General features: G+C 33.7%; 1 protein-coding gene across 1 annotated transcript in view; it reads right to left on the bottom strand.

Annotated features, from left to right (window-relative positions):
• CFAP46 (cilia and flagella associated protein 46) overlaps positions 1–20,850 on the bottom strand; it is an 80,786-nt gene that overhangs the window by 11,886 nt on the left and 48,050 nt on the right. Inside the window, exons 38-53 of the mRNA XM_050711950.1 lie at positions 20,342–20,488; positions 18,972–19,172; positions 17,680–17,786; positions 16,670–16,852; positions 15,790–15,925; positions 14,696–14,884; positions 13,793–13,981; positions 11,346–11,525; positions 9,229–9,396; positions 7,102–7,199; positions 6,318–6,397; positions 5,744–5,895; positions 3,793–3,914; positions 3,309–3,391; positions 2,165–2,329; positions 275–348 (exon numbers count right to left, since the gene is read on the bottom strand). Coding sequence (XP_050567907.1) covers positions 275–348; positions 2,165–2,329; positions 3,309–3,391; positions 3,793–3,914; positions 5,744–5,895; positions 6,318–6,397; positions 7,102–7,199; positions 9,229–9,396; positions 11,346–11,525; positions 13,793–13,981; positions 14,696–14,884; positions 15,790–15,925; positions 16,670–16,852; positions 17,680–17,786; positions 18,972–19,172; positions 20,342–20,488 — 2,274 coding nt within the window. The remainder of the gene's footprint in view (positions 1–274; positions 349–2,164; positions 2,330–3,308; positions 3,392–3,792; positions 3,915–5,743; positions 5,896–6,317; positions 6,398–7,101; positions 7,200–9,228; positions 9,397–11,345; positions 11,526–13,792; positions 13,982–14,695; positions 14,885–15,789; positions 15,926–16,669; positions 16,853–17,679; positions 17,787–18,971; positions 19,173–20,341; positions 20,489–20,850) is intronic.

Here is a 20,850-nt window from a genome sequence, read left to right as displayed (position 1 = left end):
GAGGTAGTTTAGTATTTTGAGACAGCTCCCTTTGTGAGTTGTTAATTATGTCACGATTATGCAGAGGATATGCTTTTTCAAAGAAACAACTCATTATTGTAAAATCAACAAGAAGCAAGATTCTTATGCTATTACGTAATATTTATTCCCACTTCAGACTTCTAGAGTATATAAAGAGCTTCTATGTAAGCAACTTGTAGTCCTTTAACAATATTTTTACACAACAAGAAGAGCTACCCATATTGATTTTATTTTAAAAATTTGGAAAGGTCACCATTTTGACATTCTTTTTCTGTTGGGCTTTTGGCTTTGGTTCTTTAGACCTTTGAACATCTTTAACTTCACTCTCTGTGGAATTGAAAAGAAGAGACTTTTTTTTAAGACATGAGCAGTTTCAGAAAATACAGCTTTCTTGAAGGATTGCTTATATTCATTAGGATGTAATAATAACAACAGATTAGAAAAATACAACTTAATTTCACATTGCAGCAAGGCAAGGACATTCCCCAAACCCTCTTGCCTAAAAATAGTAGCTTGAAAGTGTAAAACAACCAACACACACAATCTCTTAGATGTGCAAATGCTTCACTACATTACGCGTTTAGGAGAAAAGTGTTGAATAGTGACTACTGGAGCACTTTTTAAGCCTATTGCCGTATCTATTCAACATTGATGCTACTGGAATAACTGAAGGTTCTGTGAAATACACAGAAATCAAAGAAAAAAGGAAGTTTTATATTTGAATCTGATTTTTTACTTCAAGAGGCTTCAAAAACGCAATGGGAACTGTGTTATATTTCTCACTGCACAAATGACTATAACCCAAAGTGTAAGTCTCAGACAGTTATCACTGGAATGCACTGCAAATTAGGGGAAGTTTGCAATATGCATTTGAGCGCATTTGCCCATTGATTGTCTTTTCATTCCGTGGCTACTTTCATAATAGCATAGGTAGCTTTTCAATTATGCTTCCTGTCATTAATTAACTTCTAAAATTATGCAACTATAAGAATTTTCACTTTAAAAGGGGGAAAAACAGAAATTAAAAAAAAAAAAGTTCTGAAAGTCCTATTTATAACAGATATGTAAGAGTATATGAATGTGTAGACTAAAAATATTCTGATCTCAGATTGTTCATACTTCTTTCCCTGCAGAAATGGCCAAACAGATGACAGTTACACTAAAGTTGCTAAATATTGTAGATAAGAACGCAATACAAGAACCTGTATGGAACAGAAGACTGCCATGGTACACAGTGAGACTTTCCTATATTTAACCTATTTATTGGCTTCGGCCCACTAACTTTTAAGTGAGTTAAAATGTGTTTTTATCTATGTCTGAGCAAAATGTGGCTTCAAATTTTTATAGGTTCATTAATAGGAGGTATCTTTGATCTATAAGAAAAACTGCTTAGCAGTTTTTCTCAGCAGTTTTTCTCAGCAGAAAAATGCTATGCACCTGCATTTCTTACTGATTTTTAGAATAAATTAAAAAAAAAAAAAAGCTATAAGATGTCATAAGGACAAGGTTATAAAACCAATTCAAAATCTACCCAACCATCTCACTTAACAAACTCATTTAATTGAAGAGTTTATACAGGGTACAAATGTCTGTGGTAGTGATAAAAGTATCTACAGCCTGTGAAGTCTGACTTTGCTCATGTGTAGAGCAAGAATCACTTAACTGACCTGAGTACTTAACATAACCTTAGCTATACAGAGAGGAAGTAGCTCAATAAATCAATATTCTAAGCAGTCTTACATTAATGTTAAAAGAAAACTAACAGAATTCTAAATTATTTGATTTTTTTCAATGCAGATGAAAATAGTTGTAAAGTTTGATGAAAAATCAAAAAAAGGTATAGATGAAAACAGTTGTAGTTTAAGACCATATGTGTTCAGTTGAAACAAGTCATTTTAGAATCTACTTTTTTACACATTCTTTAATATCTAGAGGTTATTTTGGATTAGCTAACATTTCAACTATAATCAGCCTGTATATTTCTAAATAAGTCTATTATACTAGCTATTGCATCGAAAATAATGGAAACCTACTATATATGACAGACTTCCAGTAAAATACATGACACCATGCATATTTACATTTTAACTATCTTCCTTCCTACATCAACATACAAACACAAAAAATGTTTATCTAATAGTACCTGATTCATCCACTTGTAGTCGATTGTAGAGAATCTGGAGAGAAAAATCTCTGGATACAGAACATATTCCTTCTTCCTGAAAGACACTCAGAGTTTCCAAAGGCAATTCCATAAATAATTTATCTGCTAGTAATACCACACACAATCCTAACTCCATAGGTGTTCCTGAATAAATGTGACAAACCACAATTAAGATTTTATATTTCTCAGTACGTATATAAATAACTGAAGTTAGTTGTAAAAACTAGGTTTCCTCTGTTGTCTGACAATTGAACTTTATTTTACTGTGAAAAGCATTATTCAAAAATATGTTTTAATACAGTTAATTCCTAAGATGTTGTTAGACTTCTAAGCATATGCATTTGAGAGTACTAATTAATCAGAGGGAAAAAATATTCCTGTATTAATAATCAAAACAATCCAAAACAAAATCTGGGCAAATGCTATGCATTTAAGAAAATCATTTGGAAATGAAAACTTGTACTAAAAATGTTTGGCTAAAGAGTACAGACTTGTAAAAGAGCACTTTTCCAATAATAACCACATATTTCTGGAGGAAACCTTTTGTTTCTGTTATTTGGGAAAAACAAAATGTATCATTTTATCAACATTTTCCTGTTTTGTTACAGAGAAGTAACAAATACAAACAAAAAGACAGCTGCTGGATTACAGAAAGAAACTCCTGCAAATTTCTAAAAGCAAATGCATTTTTTCTAGTAACTTTTAGCTGAGACATTTGATTGCTCTTCTCCATAAAGAAAAAAAAAATCGATCCCCAAAGCAAGCCATGGACTTGGACTGTCTTCTCTCAGAACATGTTTAGGGACATACTCCCACATTAAGTTTGTTGCATTAAAGCAAACAAACTGTGAGAGTCCACAAAGTAAAAAGCAGAAAGCAGGAAAAGACAAAACTGGACCAACAGACTTATGTTCTCTTTTGGTATTTCTCCTCAAAAGACTGGCTTGTAATAAATACATTTACCTGTCTGAAGCCTGTATCGCACAGAAGACTTTTAATACATGCAGAAGGGTAGGCCCAGTGTACAAATAATCTTTGGAAGTATACCGAAATATTTGACTTGGTATAGAAAATAGGCAACACTGTTAAAGTGCACATATATTATACTCCAGAGAGCACATACCCTGCATTCTAGTGTGTTTGGTGTCCTTATCTCTCACTTTTATTTTTCCTGATTCAGCTGCTGAAGCCGATGTGCTGTGTTCTCTGTGAAGAAAAATTACATTGAAAATATTTTCAGTATTAACACTCATGCAAGTAAAGGTTTTCATGGGATACACAGAGATATTTCAATCTCAATGAAATTTTACACAAAGTACTCCTTTGGAAATTCCACCCTTAGTTAGTTAAATTATAATGTTTCATTCTGAACTGTATAACTTAAGCTGGAGGACAGTGCTGGTTAGGCATAGGCGTTAGTCTTCCATGTGGTTCTATCCTCTTTGTCTTGCATATACTGCATATATTTATACTATACCTTTAAAGATGCAGAAGTCCATTCAATGGAGTCTAATCTTGCTTTTCATCTACAACCTTTCCTGTATTTGTACAAGCTGAGACCATTCTATTTTCACAAATGATGATAAAAACAACTCTAAATGTCTTACCTAATGTTAGGAAAATCAAACTGTGATAGCAGTGGTTTCAGATATTCTTCCATAATTTCTAATATTTCAGAGAAATCTGTTATCAAACTGTGTCCATTCTTGTCTATTTTCTCTGTTGGAGTCTATCACACACATTGCAACAAAAAACAAAATACATACAAAATTCTATTTAACAAGGATGGTGGGTGTAATATGGTAAATCAGAGGCTAAATCAGATCATTTGTAACATTATAAAGTGGAAAATATAAATAGAGCAAATCAGTTTCAAAACTACTTCACAACATCGTTGCCATCACCATTTTGCAAAATATTCTAACATAAGAATCAGTACAAAATGTCAATATTTATTATCAAAGCAATTAATATATTTCTGAAATTTAAATGGGGAGCAGGAAGGGAGGAGAAGTCCAGAAAAAAAAAATGGAATAAAAAATGGAAAGAAATTGTGAAAGGACAGCTTTGAGAAGTAAACAGAAGAAGATGAGTGTTGAAAAAGCAAATTATCTTATATGGAGATCAGTGGAACCAATTGAGGAAAAAAATAAACAAACAGAATGAAGAAAACAGATAAGGAGAGAATAGAGATGACACTATAAAACCGAATCTTCTAAAAGCTAATATAGATGGACACAAAAAAAAAATAAATGGACAAATGAGCTCAACTAAATGTCAAAGAGTTTTAGTACTAATGGATGGACTTTCTATCCAAAGCCCTGTTTGCATGGCTTTGTGCAGGTTGTATGCATGATTAATGAAAGTTTTAATGTACATCTGTTTTAAAAATCTTAGCCACTTTTTTTCTGTCTGTTCTACCTGACATTATCACCTCTTTACTGACGGAACTACATCAATCTTTACATAACTTGCCATTACAACAAAGGCGGGCCATGGACAAGAGAAAAAGTGATCAGCACTTTAACCATCAGGAATAATCAGTATTTTAGCTGAAAGATGGTAACACAATGAATAAAACAGAATTATATTTCAAGAACCAGATGCGTCAGAGTTGTGTGATTAAAAGAAGAAAACAAATGCAGAAAATTCAGTATGATCTACACTTTTCCTATCATCTACATTTTTACCATATTTCAAGTTTTTCGTATCAATGATTAAAAAAAGGTCTTTACAAGTTTTTGTTAATACATAACATTTAACCAGGCATTATAGAATGTAGTTGAGACAAAATTAAAGTAAATGAGAATGGTAGTTTATAGACTTACAGAGTGCAGAAAACCTGTAGAAAAGCATAGGCTTTTCCAGTGTACCTATATGCTATACAATAACTATTCTCTGACTGAAAAAATATTTCCTTACAGAACTAAGAATTCTTACAGTAACAGAACTAAATCCTCTTACAGTAACAGAAAACTTTTTTCATCTAGAACTTAATGTTCAGAGCCACAGCTGTGAACTTGGAATTCCATTGAGATGTGTACTTGAAGAAAAATTTTGTGACTAACATACTTGGATCAACTGCATCCAAACAGCCAAAGTGCCAAAGGACAGTGTGCCCTAGAAAGGAACTTTTCTGTAAAAACCAGTAATTTTCTGGAAATCAGTAATAATTCTCTGGTTAAGACTGATTTATTTTGAATAAAGGGTTGAGATCTATGATCCCATTTTTGGTGGGGACATCTGGGGCCAATGTACACAGCAATGTAAATCTTAGACACATAGCATCTTTTCAAGTACATTGATCTCAGTTGTATCAACTTTCTATCATGACAAACTACGGAACATCTCAAAGTTGTTGAATGACATTGAAACAGTAACAGAACAATATAGTAACATTAAATTTTGAGGCAGAATACACAAAACATTTAGTAGTTGTGAAGATTAGGGATGTTACACTTGTAATAAATGGAAAATTCTACATAAAGAGTGGTTATGATAGTTTTTTAGTACATGGTTTCCCGTCTCATTTGAATATAAGGTAATCAAATATATTACCGTATCAGTTTTAGTGATGCACTCTTGCAGGCTTTGAATGACAGTTTCTTTAAGGTGACTCTTCATATTTTGTTGCTTGTAAAGATACACTTTTTCCAACAAAGTACAAAATGTATTGGGATTCACAGGAAATCGAGAAACTTTAGCTTGCACTATTAGAAGGAGAATAACACCATCATGAGACACGTTCTTTTTGAGACATCATATTTATACTTGAAGAAATTACTGTAGAGAGACCATCAGTATCTAAAACAATATATTCTGTCGTTCTTTGAAAAACTGTTTACATATATTTTGCATAAGATCTGTACAGATATGTACAATGAAAAAAAAAATATCTCCTGACATGTATTTAACAGCAACTTTAGCCTTAAAATATGTACTAAAATTCTGTAAATTCTGACTGGAAACACTGTATCTGATAATGAAACATGCATTTAGGTATTTACTTTCCTCAGGTATTAATGAGTTACCATTATTTAAACAATTATTTAAAAATTTCATTGAAGGAAACAGTGAAACATATGAGCAATTAGGGTAATGATTTTTATCTCTAACTGTAAGAGGCACTTACCCATTGGCTGAGTGGATTTTCCTTTCTGCTGCGCAGTACTCACTTTTGGTTTCTCAATCAATGAGCTGTACAAGTTTGATCTATGGAAAGCAGAAAACTGCTGAGTAGATTATTTGACTCTTCGGGCTTATTGATGTAAATGAGTTTTGATACATGAGTAATTATTACCCTACAATTTAATGTGCTAATACTCTCATGATGCATTAATTACCCACACCCTGGGGTGCAAAAACCTGCAAAATCCAATTGGAACAAACTGAGAGCTTTAAGAAAACATCTTTCATTGCTATATATCCAGTAAGGGAGATTTTTATTTGTTCCATGACAGTTGTTTAAGACTTTTCACAGTTGGTGAAGCTGTACATAACCAGTTGCTACAGCTGTTTATGAGTAGTCACTCATAAGGCTGCAATACCCAGACTACGTGAGGTTTTATAAAGCTAAATGGGACTCCTCCTGACATTTTCAGGAGCATAACCAGTGAGAGATGAAAAATATAAACAGGATTTAGGAGAATAACAAGAATGGTCTAAAACCTTTCAAATAAGCTCTGCAGATTAAACATATAACTAAGGAAATAAAAAGCCCAGAAATAGTTAAAAGTACAGGTTTGAGCTGCAGGTGGTTTTATTTTTTTATTAATTTGCACACTAACCTAAAATTCACATCCAGCAAAATTAGAAGTAAAAGACTCTAAGCAAACAAAATAGTGCTTATTCACAGGTATAGAAAGATGACATTTGTAACAAACAGAATAACAAATGAAAATGATGACATTTTATACCTGTCTTCTGAATGCTGGAGAATAATTATATAGAAATTAGATGGCAATTCATTCACTATATTAAAATGTTCTACAGGAATACAGAGATTTCTCCATGCCTGCATAATAATTCAAAAATAAAATTATTTTAATACATTTTATTAACAACAATTTCAGTTCTTCCATGAGAAAATCAATAATTCTAGTAAATAAGGTTTTAATAATTTAACAGGACTAGAGGCAACGGACACGTGCTGAAACATAGGAGGCTCCATCCAGACATACGGAAACATTTTTTCATTGTGGGGTGACAGAGCACTGGCACAGGTTGTCCAGAGAGGCTGTGGAGTCTCCCTCCTCAAAGATACTCAAAAGCCACCTGGACATGATCCTGGGTAACCTGCTCTGAGTAGCCCTGCTTGAGCAGGGCAGGTTGGATCAGATGACTTTCACAGGTCTCTTCCAACCTCAACCTTTCTGTGATTTTGTGATTTTTTTGCAGTGCGGAACTTATAAATAATATTTAAAACAAATTTGAATTACTGTAACTTAGTCCACTTTTCATAGCAACATGACTTTTTTGGCCACTGCACTATATGTGAAGTTAAAATGTTATCAAATCCTAGCAGAATATTATCAAAGGCAGGTAGCAGAATAATTCAATGTAACACACACTTGTAAAAGTGTTTCACAATTTTGTTAAAAACAGACACTTCACCAAAAGGAACTACATAAAATATTGCAATTAGTGCTAACGAATATGGAACTGTTTTCAGAGAACACAGGGAAGAAAACCCAAGTTTCTCAACAGTCAGTCACCAGATGAAATAGTTGTCCTAATACAGAAAGCGCCATAAATGTCTTTGACTCCGTTACATTTAAGCGTGTGCATGTATGTGTTCTTCAGATTGAAGTCTTATGTGCTTATGCACACCACCTTGAGCCCACTCTGAGTATATATATGTACATTATCAACTGGTACAATTGAGAGAAGAATTATACATTATACACTTTTCAACGATTTTTACTTCAGAGTACCTGTGGACTGGTCTCCTGGACTGATTGCCCATTTGTGGCTTATATGCGTCAGGGAATCCAGTTAATTTTTTGTCTGAGAGGAATCCAGCTTATACGCTCATTGTTCCATGATAAAAAATCAAAACACAGTAAACAGGGACAACTGGGAGATACACTTTGAAAGTATCACTCCTGATCTGAAGTAAAAATCACAGCTAAATTTTAAAAAACACTAATGTACTTTCAAGGAGAACTACTTTAGCGACCACTTTGGTTTCCTGCATTTCGTGCTTTCTGGAATCATGCAATTCAACAATGAAGCCATAAGCATATTTCTTAATCACCACGTTTCTTTCCTGAGCTACCACAGCAGGTACAGACACAGTGGGTGTTGATGAACCTTTTCAGCTGGGTTATCTCCTACCCATCAGATGATTACAGCAACCCCAAAGGTGTCTTCAGAACAAAATATTGCCCTATCCCTTGTGCTAAATAATACGGCACATTGAGAGAAGACCCAAAATAATGGCCTACAAATACTTATTTTGTTTATTCTGTACTGTACCTCTGCTTGCCACCTTTTTTAAATGTTTAATTCCTGCCAGTTACAGTTAAACCTTTGTATCTAACTTTCTGGCAGTTTTAAATTTCATTTAATTTTTATTCTTTTCTAACTTAGGGTCTTCAAATCTTAGTTTTGGCATCCACTTTTAGATGTCAGATGTTTGAAGAACACACATTTCTCAGCTGGCTTAGAACAAATGACAGATTACTTCTGTCCCAGAAAAGTTTATCTATCATTTGCTCCAGAACTATGAATTACATGAAATATTTTTTAACTTTTCAAAAGATTTCATCTTTTTCATCTTTTTCAAAGATTTCATCTTTGTATCTCAATTCTAATTTAAATTACATAGCTCATGCCACACAGATAACCTAGCATAAACAAAACCACAGGACAATACGGACCATACTAACAAATCGTGAGTTTCAGTCATGACCAAGTCAACCCATACCTGAAATTAAGAAAATAAAAATGTTCAGAGTTCAAAGGAAACATATATGTATGTATATGTCTATATGTGTGTGTTTGTGTAAACACCTCATAAGTAACGCATCTCAAAAAGTTACCATTGAAGTAGCAGTCAGTTGCTGTTCCACATTTTTCAGAAGATCACTTGTGTTTCTGTTTTGTTTCAACTGATTTTGAAGATGCAGTAATGCTGCCAGCCGAGAGCTGCTGGTGTCAGAATTAGCTGTTAGAAGGATATGTTTCATCATCATAGATGCTGAACAGCTCTGTAAAACGTTTAGAGCTGCTTAGTTTCTCTCCCCAAAATCATATAAATACACATATATATTCTATGTTCATTATAACATGTATATATATGTACGTTAAAGAAATAGTCTCTCACTTAAAAAGAAATGAGTTAGCAAAAGCATGTCTCCTATTTGTGTTTACAATCTAATGTAAACACTCTGCCAATAATTTAGGAAGATTTCTTAAGATTAACAGCGAGAATTCACTTTGTCTACATCTACCATTTATGTTCGATCATTTAGTCATCTAAGGTCTAAATGGAAAGGTTAAGTGCTTGTGTTCTGAATTCAGCTTTTCAAGCAAGCTGCGTCTTTTCTGTTTCTATGTTTCTCCAAAGACAATACTGGCCTTACTACTGTATTACCCACCACATCACATATTTTAACATCCTTCCCACAGAGAACATTTTAAAGGGTAAGACATTATATCCTTTTCTTTTCAACAAACATAAAAAGCCTCTCCTTTGAACCAATACCTTCCCCAGTAAAAGACATGGCTACTCATGGTTTTGGTGCCTTCTTATGCCTTCTACTTTGCCTGTTCACAAATAGTGTGACAGCAAACCATAAAAAATGCGGTGTGCAGGAGTACAGGAATAAAGGACTGAAGCATGAAATCCTGTATTAGCATTGGTGCAGCCTCACCTCAAGTGTTGTGTACAGCTGTGGCCTCCATACTATATAAAGGATATTAAGATACTTGAATGCATCTAGAGGAGGACAACAAAGCTGGTAAAAGGGCTGGAGGGCATGTCCTGTGAGGAGAGACTGAGGGTCCTTGGGTTGTCTAGTTTGGAGAAAAGAAGGCCAAGAGGTGACCTCATTCCTGAGGCAGGGAAATGGAGAGGGAGGTGCTAGTCTCTTCTCCCTGGTAACCAATGACAGCACACACTGAAAAGCATGAAGCTGTGCCATGGGAGGTTCGACCTGTACATTCAGGAAAAAACTGCTTTACTGTCAGGGTGGTCAAACACTGGAAGGGGCTTCCTAGCCTGTTGAGGTGGCTGAAGCACCATGCCTGTCAACGTTCAAGAGGCATTTGGATAATACCCGTAATAAAATGCTTTTGGTTAGCCCTGAAGTGGTCAGGCAGTTAGATCTGATGATCTTTGTAGGTGCCTTCCAACTAAACTTTTATATTCTATAACCTATATTCTAGCTGTGCTGTTTTCTGATTTATTGAAAGACCTACTCAGTGCATTCCACTCACTGATGGAGCTATTTGCAAATCTAACTGTTGACACAGCGACATATGCTTAACGTCTGCAGTAATTTCCTGTGGTTGCCTTGATGTGGGAGGAAGAAAATTAGTATAAGGTGCATTTCTCTATTTCTGCAGTGGAGATGATGGTGTAGGAAGTATGTATTATTTGTTCCTGATGCAGGGAATATAAGCCTTACAGCCATTCCTTATCTTCTTTGTGGTGAAGGCCCATAGTCACAAGAGTGATTCATATAGCCTTGAGTATGTGAGTGCTGATTTGACAAAGTGAACATAAACCTTTCCTACCTACTTGAAAATAATGAATAAATAAATCCACAGAAACATTTTTAAAATTATTTGTCAGGGAAGGATGAAAATCTTTTGTGGTAATGTCTTATCTTAGCTAATCACATTATAATAAATTATTGACACTAAAATATTTGCATGTATGCAATCAACAATGAAAACTTCATGTCAAGCACAACAGATACTGGAATTGTCAAAAAGCCATGGAACAACCATTTTGACCTCAGTTAACATACTGTATATTTAGTTACCCATATTACCAATTAGTGCCTATATGTATCTGTACATTGTGCTCTGTACGATCAATTATCAGGCAGGATCTGTATGATGAATGATCAGGCAATGTCTATAAACAAACATTCTTGCTTATGTAACTTAACACAACCTGGAAAAATGCATAATACATTAGCTGCATTACCTGATGAAGGGCTAAAAACTGGCTAGTTGAAACTGGATCAAATTGTCCAAAGCATTCAACCATTTCCAAACTAGCAGGACCAAGTACATTGGTAATATTATAGCTGAATGCAATACCCATACACTGTAGTAAAGCTTCACTGCACTGAGAAAGATATTTCTGAGCCAACCTAAGTTCCTTCTAGATGATAAAAATAGAAAGGTTTATATTAAAATATGCATTAATATTAAATATTCATTAAATTTATACAGATTATTTTTGTGTTAGAAAAATAAATACTATTTTCATGGTTAATAATGTTTTTCTGCTTTTTTAGATATTTACTTATGTTCAAAATATGCAAAATAGATTAATTATTCAGCAGATGCCACATTCGTTTTACAGTATTAAAACATAAATGTTTTAAGAAAATACCTTCCTTAATATAAAACACATAGTACATGTTAGCAGAACTATACTTAAATTCCAGAGAATAGGAGCTGCTCAGAACAAAGGAATTTTCAGTCAATTCTCAGTAGGTGTTTCCATTTACAGTTAATTATATTTAATACAAATAAAACCACAATTTTCTTAACTTAGTTATTACATCAAGTTATCAATTAACAATATAAACTGTATATCTCCTCCTTCTAGTGCGCTTTGAGTTGCAGTAGTTAACACAGATAAGCTCAGCATACAGCTTAAATTTTGTAAGAATTTTACAAACGTTTTATGACAGAAGTTATCTACTTGTTCCCAATCTGCAAAATGTTACATTCCTTTAAAAAGGCATGTCTGTGCAGCAAAAAGCTGCTACATGCTGGATCAATGAAAATCTTTAAAGGGGAAATTATTTCTACCTGGGAGCTCAATCAGAATCATAGAATCATAGAATCTCCCAAGTTGGAAGGGACCCGTAAGGACCATCGAGTCCAACTCCTGGCTCCACACAGGTCTACCCAAAATTTTAGACCATGTGACTAAGTGCACAGTCCAAATGCTTCTTAAACTCCGACAGGCTTGGTGCAGTGACTACTTCCCTGGGGAGCCTGTTCCAGTGTGCAACAGCCCTCTCAGTGAAGAACCTCTTCCTGATGTCTAGCCTAAACCTCCCCTGCCTCAGCTTGACACCATTCCCGTGGGTCCTGTCACTGGTGACTAAAGAGAATAGATCAACGCCTTGCCCTCCACTCTCTCTCATGAGGAAGCTGTAGACCGTGATGAGGTCTCCCCTCAGCCTCCTCTTCTCCAGGCTGAACAGGCCAAGTGACCTCAGTCGCTCCTCATACGCCTTCCCCTCTAGGCCCTTTGCCATCTTTGTAGCCCTCCTCTGGACACTCTCCAACAGTTTCACGTCCTTTTTGTACTGTGGTGCCCAGAACTGCATCCAGTACTTCGAGGTGAGGCTCCCACAGAAGCTCCCACAGCATGTTTTGAGATGCAGGACAGAGACACAAAAGAAAGACAGGATTTTCTGGGCGCTTTGGAGATTCTCATTTGTAAGATCAAATTTATGTTACAAACATTTTAATTACCATTTCAAACAGAACTGATAAGGTAAGAAAATTATTTTTTTTTAACTACTAAAATATGCCAAAATACCTTTAATCCCTGTACTTTCCTCCTATACTTATCAAACCGACATTTATTAGACAGTAAACTGATGTCTGTCACTTTCTGTTCACTGCATTCTCCTGAAGTCAGGAAAGGTTTAGTGATGTCCAATTTAGCTTCTTCCTACTCACCACAGTAGGAAAAAAAAAAAAAGTTAAACATTATATCATTACATTATGTACAGGTGGCTTCATTTCTTTTGTGAATGTTCAGGTGAAAATGAAACTCATGTTAAAAGATATCATCTCACTACATGAATCCCTCGATGGTGAGAGATTTAGTAATACTATCAGGCATCAAAATTTCTTAATACGTTATGATGACAATACATCCAATAGAAACTAAAAAGGATGCCCATACAATCTCTTAGATTTTTGATTTTCTGGTCTTTCTTCCTCAGTTCATCTCTTATGAACACTTCAATCCATCACTAAACTTGATTGACTCAATCAACATTCCTTTTCTTACATGGCGTTCTTACTGCAACACAAAAGGAAGTTATAAATCTGAGCATTTCAAATACAAGTCCTTACTTTTCTTCCATGGATACAGAGACAAACCTAACATGCCCTTCAAGGCATTCAAGAAATTTTTTAATCTCTCCTGAAAATTTTGGAATTATCATATATCAAGAATAAGTAAAAAAGTGATCTACATAACAATGGCATGTTGACAGAAACATTTTTTCTGAAATTCCTTGGTTCAGCATATATTTTTCTTATGGCTTGCACACAATCTGTAAAACCCAGCTCTAAATAAAGAGTATTCCTGTACAAGTGCATTTAGAAAAAAAATACTGTGGTAAACAAACTTTATACACAAAAACTAATTTCTACGTAGACAAGAATGCATACCATAATGTTTGGCTTCCAGTAGATTTCTGAATGTACAGGATCTATGTTAATGGCGAGTAAATGAAGACTTTTTCCAGTGAGGTACAGGCATTTGGATTTGATGTCAGGGCAGCCTTTACAGAGATTCTGTATGTTTGCTAATTGAGCCAGTGTAATATGACCTATGGTGTACTCCATATGCTTCCAATCCTGGTAAAATATGTAGTCATGTTTATTTGCTCATATATACCCACACATACAGAAACATACTTTTTAAAATATATGTGTGTACATACAAGAACATTCGTTAAATCCAATTACTTTTAACAACAAAATAGCTGTATCTAACAGATACACAAATTCATTATCAATTGATTAAAAAAAAAAAAAAGTACACTGTAACATATATAAGCTAATGACAAACACATCTGAGGAAGAGTAAGCGGTAAAGGGAAGGTAACACAGGGACTGCTGGGGCTGCTATGTTTGTTGTAGCAGCATTTCCTACTGTTGTTGTCAGAGGTAGAATAATGGGCAAGAAATACCGCTCTGTTCCAGTGGAGCACGTCTTGTTTTCTAAATCATCAGCTCAGTTAAGCAGTTCTGCTTAAAACCATTTTAAAATACACAGTATTGCAAAAAAGCCCAATTATGAAGCCTCAAGTAATTTCCCTGCAGCAATTAGTTGTTTTTAACTCTTTGCATTTAAGAAACAAAATCTTTCTTAAAAAGCCAAACAAATAACAACAAAAAAAAAAAAAATGCACCACAAAAACACACACTAGAACTTTCTTTGCTGCAAAACTAAACGAATGGCCTGAGAAGTCCTTTCCTCAGTAGTGGAAGTTCTACTACAGAAAACAGCCCCAGTAAACTTTGTTATACCTTAATATGCAAATCACAAGAATAAGTATGTTGTGTTACCTGTTCTGTTGCATTATCTTTAGTAGTTTCTCCACGGAATGACTCTGCAATTCTGTGGAATGATGTTTTTCCCACTTTTTTAAGCTTTTTCTCAGTAGTAACAACTTGAAAAATATCCAGAAGAATTTCCACAAGGTTTAGCTTCCTGTTAGCTAGTTGCCTCATTAATGGTATGCTAGTATTTGTATTCTGAAATACAGAAGAAAGGAAAGTAGAATTCTACTTCCAAATATGTTTGTAAAGTTAGCTGCTAAGAAGTTAGAATGTTGTATTTCTTTTAACTAAAAAAGCAAAAGTTTTAACATTATTTCCTCGATAGATCATAGATATGGCTATGTAACTTAAAGTAATTTAAGAGTAATTTAAGTAATTTTAAAAGATAAATCTTAAATACAATACAAGGCAATGAAAGTAGCTGCTTAAAACAAGAGGGGCTGGATTTCTGCTTGTCATGTTTTATGTACCCGGTACAAATATCTAATTACAAAGGAGTTAAAAATGTGTACATAAAAACAGAATTTTATAATTGCTCATTTTGGTAGCAGTCTTTAGAAGCAACACAAGAATACATTAAAAAAGGCAAAGCAGAAAAACAGCTAGATGCTAGAGTATAATAACAGTACACACTAGCAAAGTAGACTTCAGGCTTTCATTACCCAAAATACAGTATTCTAAAGACAAGTTTTCTTTATTTACATAACAGTCAATGTAAATGTTTTTCTCCTGAGGAATAAACACTTTATTGTGAGTAGCTTAAACCTGTCAGGTCTTTAGAGGATAATTTCATCAAAATATCTCCAAGTTTAGATTTTTTCCTTTTGTAGCTTTTAGATAAATTTTAGAATTATATACAATTGACAAAATAAATCTTCTCATTTCTGTTTTTCTTCTTCCCTTCTTAAACTGTAAATGCTTTGGGCATCGGAATGTTCCCTTCTGTATTCATACAATGCCTAACATTACAGGAAGATAATCTCATTTGGGGCTTCCACAAATTATCCAAAAGCAAACGAAGAGTAGACCTAAATTAGATTTATTTTCTTAAGTGATAAACATATATATATATATATATATATATATATATATATCCATACCTCAATAACTGCAATTAAGCTGCAAACATTATGAAACACTTCTTCTGCTTTGGATACTGCCATCTGAGCTAAGTTATAAGCATCTAGACAGTGACTATGTTTTTCTTCTTCATTTCCTTCCTGCTTGGCAATCATCCTGAAAAAAACATAGAACCAAAAAAACTAATGTAAAAAAGTGTTTATTTTTACAGTATCAACATTATTGAACATACATGGTAGATAAATGAATTTTGTGTGTTTTTTATACATTCAAATAGTAAAAGTAAATGTTCACACATTATTTTTTCAAGGGGTTATTCCTGGAACTGTACTACTGCAATGCAAAGAGATTCTAATAGATAAAATAATGGCAGACAATACTCCACTCCAGTGTATCTATTCACCAGGAAAAAAATTCCAGAACAGCTAGTTATAATACGTATCTCAGTCATTATAATATATATTATATATTCTGGAAACAGCTTGTAGTGAAGGCATACTGTGTTTTGCACCAGAATTTCTAGCAAACCATTTCAACAGCAATAATTGTAAAAGCCTATAGATACTTGAGAATGATTGGGGTGGCTGTCCAAATGCCTTTACAAATGGAAAGACAAAAAACTGGCTTAGAGACCTTGATACTTTGTTTTGATCTCAAAGACAGTACAAAAAACAGTAGACTAGGTAAAATTAACTCTGCCTTCAGTGGAAAAGATTTTTGATTCTGAAGTATTTTCTGAATATAGAACACATTCAGAATACAAATATACACCTAACACCCAGATATAAAACCTATCAATATTATCTGCTCTTTTCTATCTTAGACTACAATAATGTAAATAATACACTTTCTAGATTAGTTAAACTTAAATACAATTTTTCAGCATAGGTATAATCTTACCTGTGAATATTTGCACGTTCCAGCAAAATCTCAGCACTGCAGTTTTTATGCCCATAATTAAAGAAGTCTTCCTCAATCTGAATTAATTTATTGTAAGATCCCTGTAGCATATGTGGCAACTGACAAGACTCAGTATTAATAGTCATAAAATTTTGAGCAAAATGTATCTCAATAAGTGTTTTCCTAGGAATAAAAATTATGTACAAGATGGCAGTCAGAAAGCACAGCCTGTATATATTTCTCTCTGTCCTCCTTTAAATTATAATAAACATACAAGAAGCCTCTGAATTCTTTAAATTAATATTCTACAAATGATAGTAGGTCCTGAAAAATATAATCATTTCAGACTAGAACAGAGGTGTCAGTTGTTCCATGTATCTAATTTTTCAAACCATCTAGGCCTAATCAGTTTTCTCAACATAGCTGAAATGAGGAAACTATTAGTCTTCCCTTTCTAATCCAGAAGTTTAGCATTTCTGGAAAGAAAAGGAAATGTAGATGTTACATCTTTCTCTCTTTTCACCTACACATTTTAAGCAATCTGTACTTGGATTTCAATATCACAAAAGTCATCGTTTAATTTCACCATAAAAAGACTTCTTGGATAATGGTGAGGAAAAAAGTAAGTCAATACTGCAGTTTACGAGCGTTGTGGAAATATCTGAATGTTGTGGAAATATCTGCAACAGAGACCTCTGCACGGGCAAATGTATCTCACTCCTCTGGGTAACCTACACCACAAACTATGCCTAATGCGTTGTGGTATCTGAACTAGCTTACTAACTTACCAGGTAATAGGGCTCTGTACAAGAATGAAGAAATTGGAAAAGAAATTTAAACAAACAAACAAACAGAATAAGCAGAATTACTTGGAAGAAAAATATTTGAGAATCTTCAGAATGCACTATACTAAAATGAAGGTGAATGACAAAATTAGTATATACTTGCAGCTGGAGGTATATAGTGGAGCATAGTGGAGGCTGGACATATGTTAATAAAAAGACAATTACCTGGCTTCAAGGGATGCAATTATACAACCCAACTCAGATTCTCTGTTAGGTCTCTTCAGTAAGGTAGATCTAAGTACATACACAGTGTGTTCCAGTATCTTACAAGCCTGCAGGTAACATCAGAATTTTACTTTAAATGTTTGCTGTTAATATTAAACATTAATTTAGAAAGCTTATATTTTGTACAGAAAATGTTAAATATCTTTCCCTAATATTCCCAGAGATGGCTGATTCTTGGCAACCGTATGCAATTCTAGAAAGTATAAGTTGTGGTTGTATTTAGGTATCTTGCTATGATTAACAGAATGAAGCACATACACACGAGGAGAGGATAAAAGAGTTTGGCCTGAAGACAAAGTTAAGAGGTGCATACTACTGCTGCCCTCTTTTCTCTAAGCACACCACGCACAGAAGATGGAACCAGACTCATCTTGAAGTCCCCAACTGATAAGTGAGAACACCCCTCAGATGATGCTCAAAACCTCATATATAGATTTGTCCTTATTAAAGGTTTTTGTTATTGCAGTCATGTGGGTTAGCCATGTAGAGAAAAAAAAACCACGCATACTACATTAACAGCTATACTGGTAAACCCACAGTAAATGCCCTCACTGGTAACTAGGTATTTTGTCTTTCAACGATTGTAGATGTGAATTCACCCAAAACCAAAATAATCTCTTTGTACAGGAAAGACTTGCATGTAATAAAGGACAGATCATCACGGACACAACAGAACTATATTTGTGCTGAAACTCATGGAAGTTAAGGGCTGAACAGTAAATGGGTATTTAAATGTTAAGGGTAAAATAAGAAAATGTTTTTAATAAATATATGTATTACAGTAGTATCTTTCAAGCTCTAAAAATCAGTATTTGAAATGTAACAACATACTGGGAAACAATACTAAAAGTTAGAATCTTTATTAAATATGGAAAACAAACACATGTCAATATTAACAGGATTTTCTGTTTACGGTTTACAAAGGATCTTATCCAAGAGAATTGCATCCCTGACACTTAGTTACACATACTAGAGTACTGTTGTTCTTATTTCAGTAGAAGCATATACAACCTACCATAAAAAAATTTTATACTTCTGTGGGGACAGTCTCATTCCTACTGGCATGCATCTGTTTGGAATTTGTAATTAACGTTTGTTGAATGCACAGCCAAGCAAACAACATTAACTGCATTTAACACCTAATTTTGTTCATACTGAAATGCCAAGGAAATAAAATTTCTCTTCATTGAAAGTGAGGTACAGCTGCAGAAAAGTAAATAATACTTCCATACCAAGCTCTGTTTTTCTTCCCCCTCTTCCTCTAGAATTGCCTCTATTAGACTAACAGTACTGTTGTACCAAAACTGTTCATTTCCTCCTAGAAGCTGCGCTTTCTCAAGAAGTGCTTTAGCTTGTCCGTGTTTTTTTTCCAGGTTAGCCAAAACAGCTAATAAATACAAGCACCTTGACACATCATATGGAGTCCTCAATTCCTAGGAAAAAAGATACATTACATGTATATGAAAGAACCACTACCACTATTCATATTTATTTATATTCGTATTTTAGATAAAACTTATAAATAGGGTCAGAAATAAGAACTGAAAAGTATTTCTTCATTTACTTCTAGAATTTGTTAGTTACTTTTTATATTACTTGTCTTTTTTCAAAAGCACAAAGTGTCTACTATGAACAAAGAACTTCAAATCTTCAAATATAGTTTGTATTTCTTTGTTCCCACACCTTCTACCCCACAGAAGTCAAACAAGCAAATTTTCTTCTATTATTTGATATCATAGAATCATCTAGGTTGAAAAAGACCTTCAGGATCATCAAGTTCAACCATCAACCTTCCCTACCAAGTCCCACCACTAAAACATGTCCCCTAGTGCCAAATATGTATACACCTGCTGCCATTTGTCTGTATATGATGAAGGAATGTAGCAATGAAAATTTTTTTAGTGAACTGGGATCTATCTATAGTAGAGCTCCAGTAAATTTACAACACTATTTTATGCTACTTACAAAGTATATACTAGTAGTATACAAGATACAAACATACAGCATACTGAAGATAGTATACTGGCATACAGACATATAGCATACTAGAAGAAAAATATATCATTAAAATATGTTGTCCTCCCTGATGTCATCTGAACTTTTCTCAATGTACAATACTAAATTGATGCTTCAATAAAAGAAATATATTATTTGTGAATATATTATTCCATATATTAAAATTATTCATTATTCATGCTTAATGTACTTCAACAGTTTTTACTTACATGATCAAAATTAGTTCGTGGAATAACAGGATAATAATTATATATTTTTAAATTAAAGCACTTACAATAATTACGCTACAGTAACCTGCATAAGCAGGAAGAGAGCTGTAGTATATTTATATTTTCAACCTCAATTGGATTTTGCTTGGTTGGGTTTTTTTATTAGCACTATGAATGTTCTGGTTAGTTTCCCTTATTTTAATGAATAACAATGCATTCTCAGTTTAACAATATTTTTATTTCTGCTTTAAAAAATATATCCCAGCAGTTACTTGTTTTTCTCTTTGATTATTATTATGAGAAATGACTACATCAAAATTAACATTTTTCCTACATGTTTTATTAATTTTTGTTTTTCTGTTTTATTTCTGATGTACCTGAGTTGCAGCATGGGCCTCTGAAAGCAGTAGTCTTGCTGGCTGATACAAACCTAGCTTAATGAGTACTTCAGCTTTTTCTATCCATAAGTAGGGGAAAGAAAGTGCACTCAGTCCTTTGCCTGTTATTGCATTTAACTCAAAAATCTGAAAAATAATAAAATATTACACTGTTATAAACTTTAAATCTAAACTACATGAAATACAAACTGTTATTAACTGTTGTATCCAATCCCTGATATATCTCACAGTCCAGCTCTATTTTGTATTTTCTTAAAAATTTGAAGTTATTTTATAAGACAAACAGGTTTACTGTGAGTTTTGGACATTTGTAATATGCAAAAGGCAGTTAACTGATAAATTTATACTATTACAATTAATTGTAGGACTGATTAACTACTTCAGATCTGCTACTGTAAGGAAATAATTGACTCTTACTAGTAACTTTAGTAACTAGTAACTTGCTTTTGCTCCTCAGCCATTTTCATTGATTTGTTTAGTCTCAAATT

The sequence above is a fragment of the Cygnus atratus genome, chromosome 7, assembly GCF_013377495.2.
Source record: "Cygnus atratus isolate AKBS03 ecotype Queensland, Australia chromosome 7, CAtr_DNAZoo_HiC_assembly, whole genome shotgun sequence".
In the NCBI taxonomy this organism is placed as follows: Eukaryota; Metazoa; Chordata; class Aves; order Anseriformes; family Anatidae; genus Cygnus; species Cygnus atratus.
Note: the sequence above shows the minus strand (reverse complement) of the source record. Positions and strands in the feature narration are given on the sequence as shown.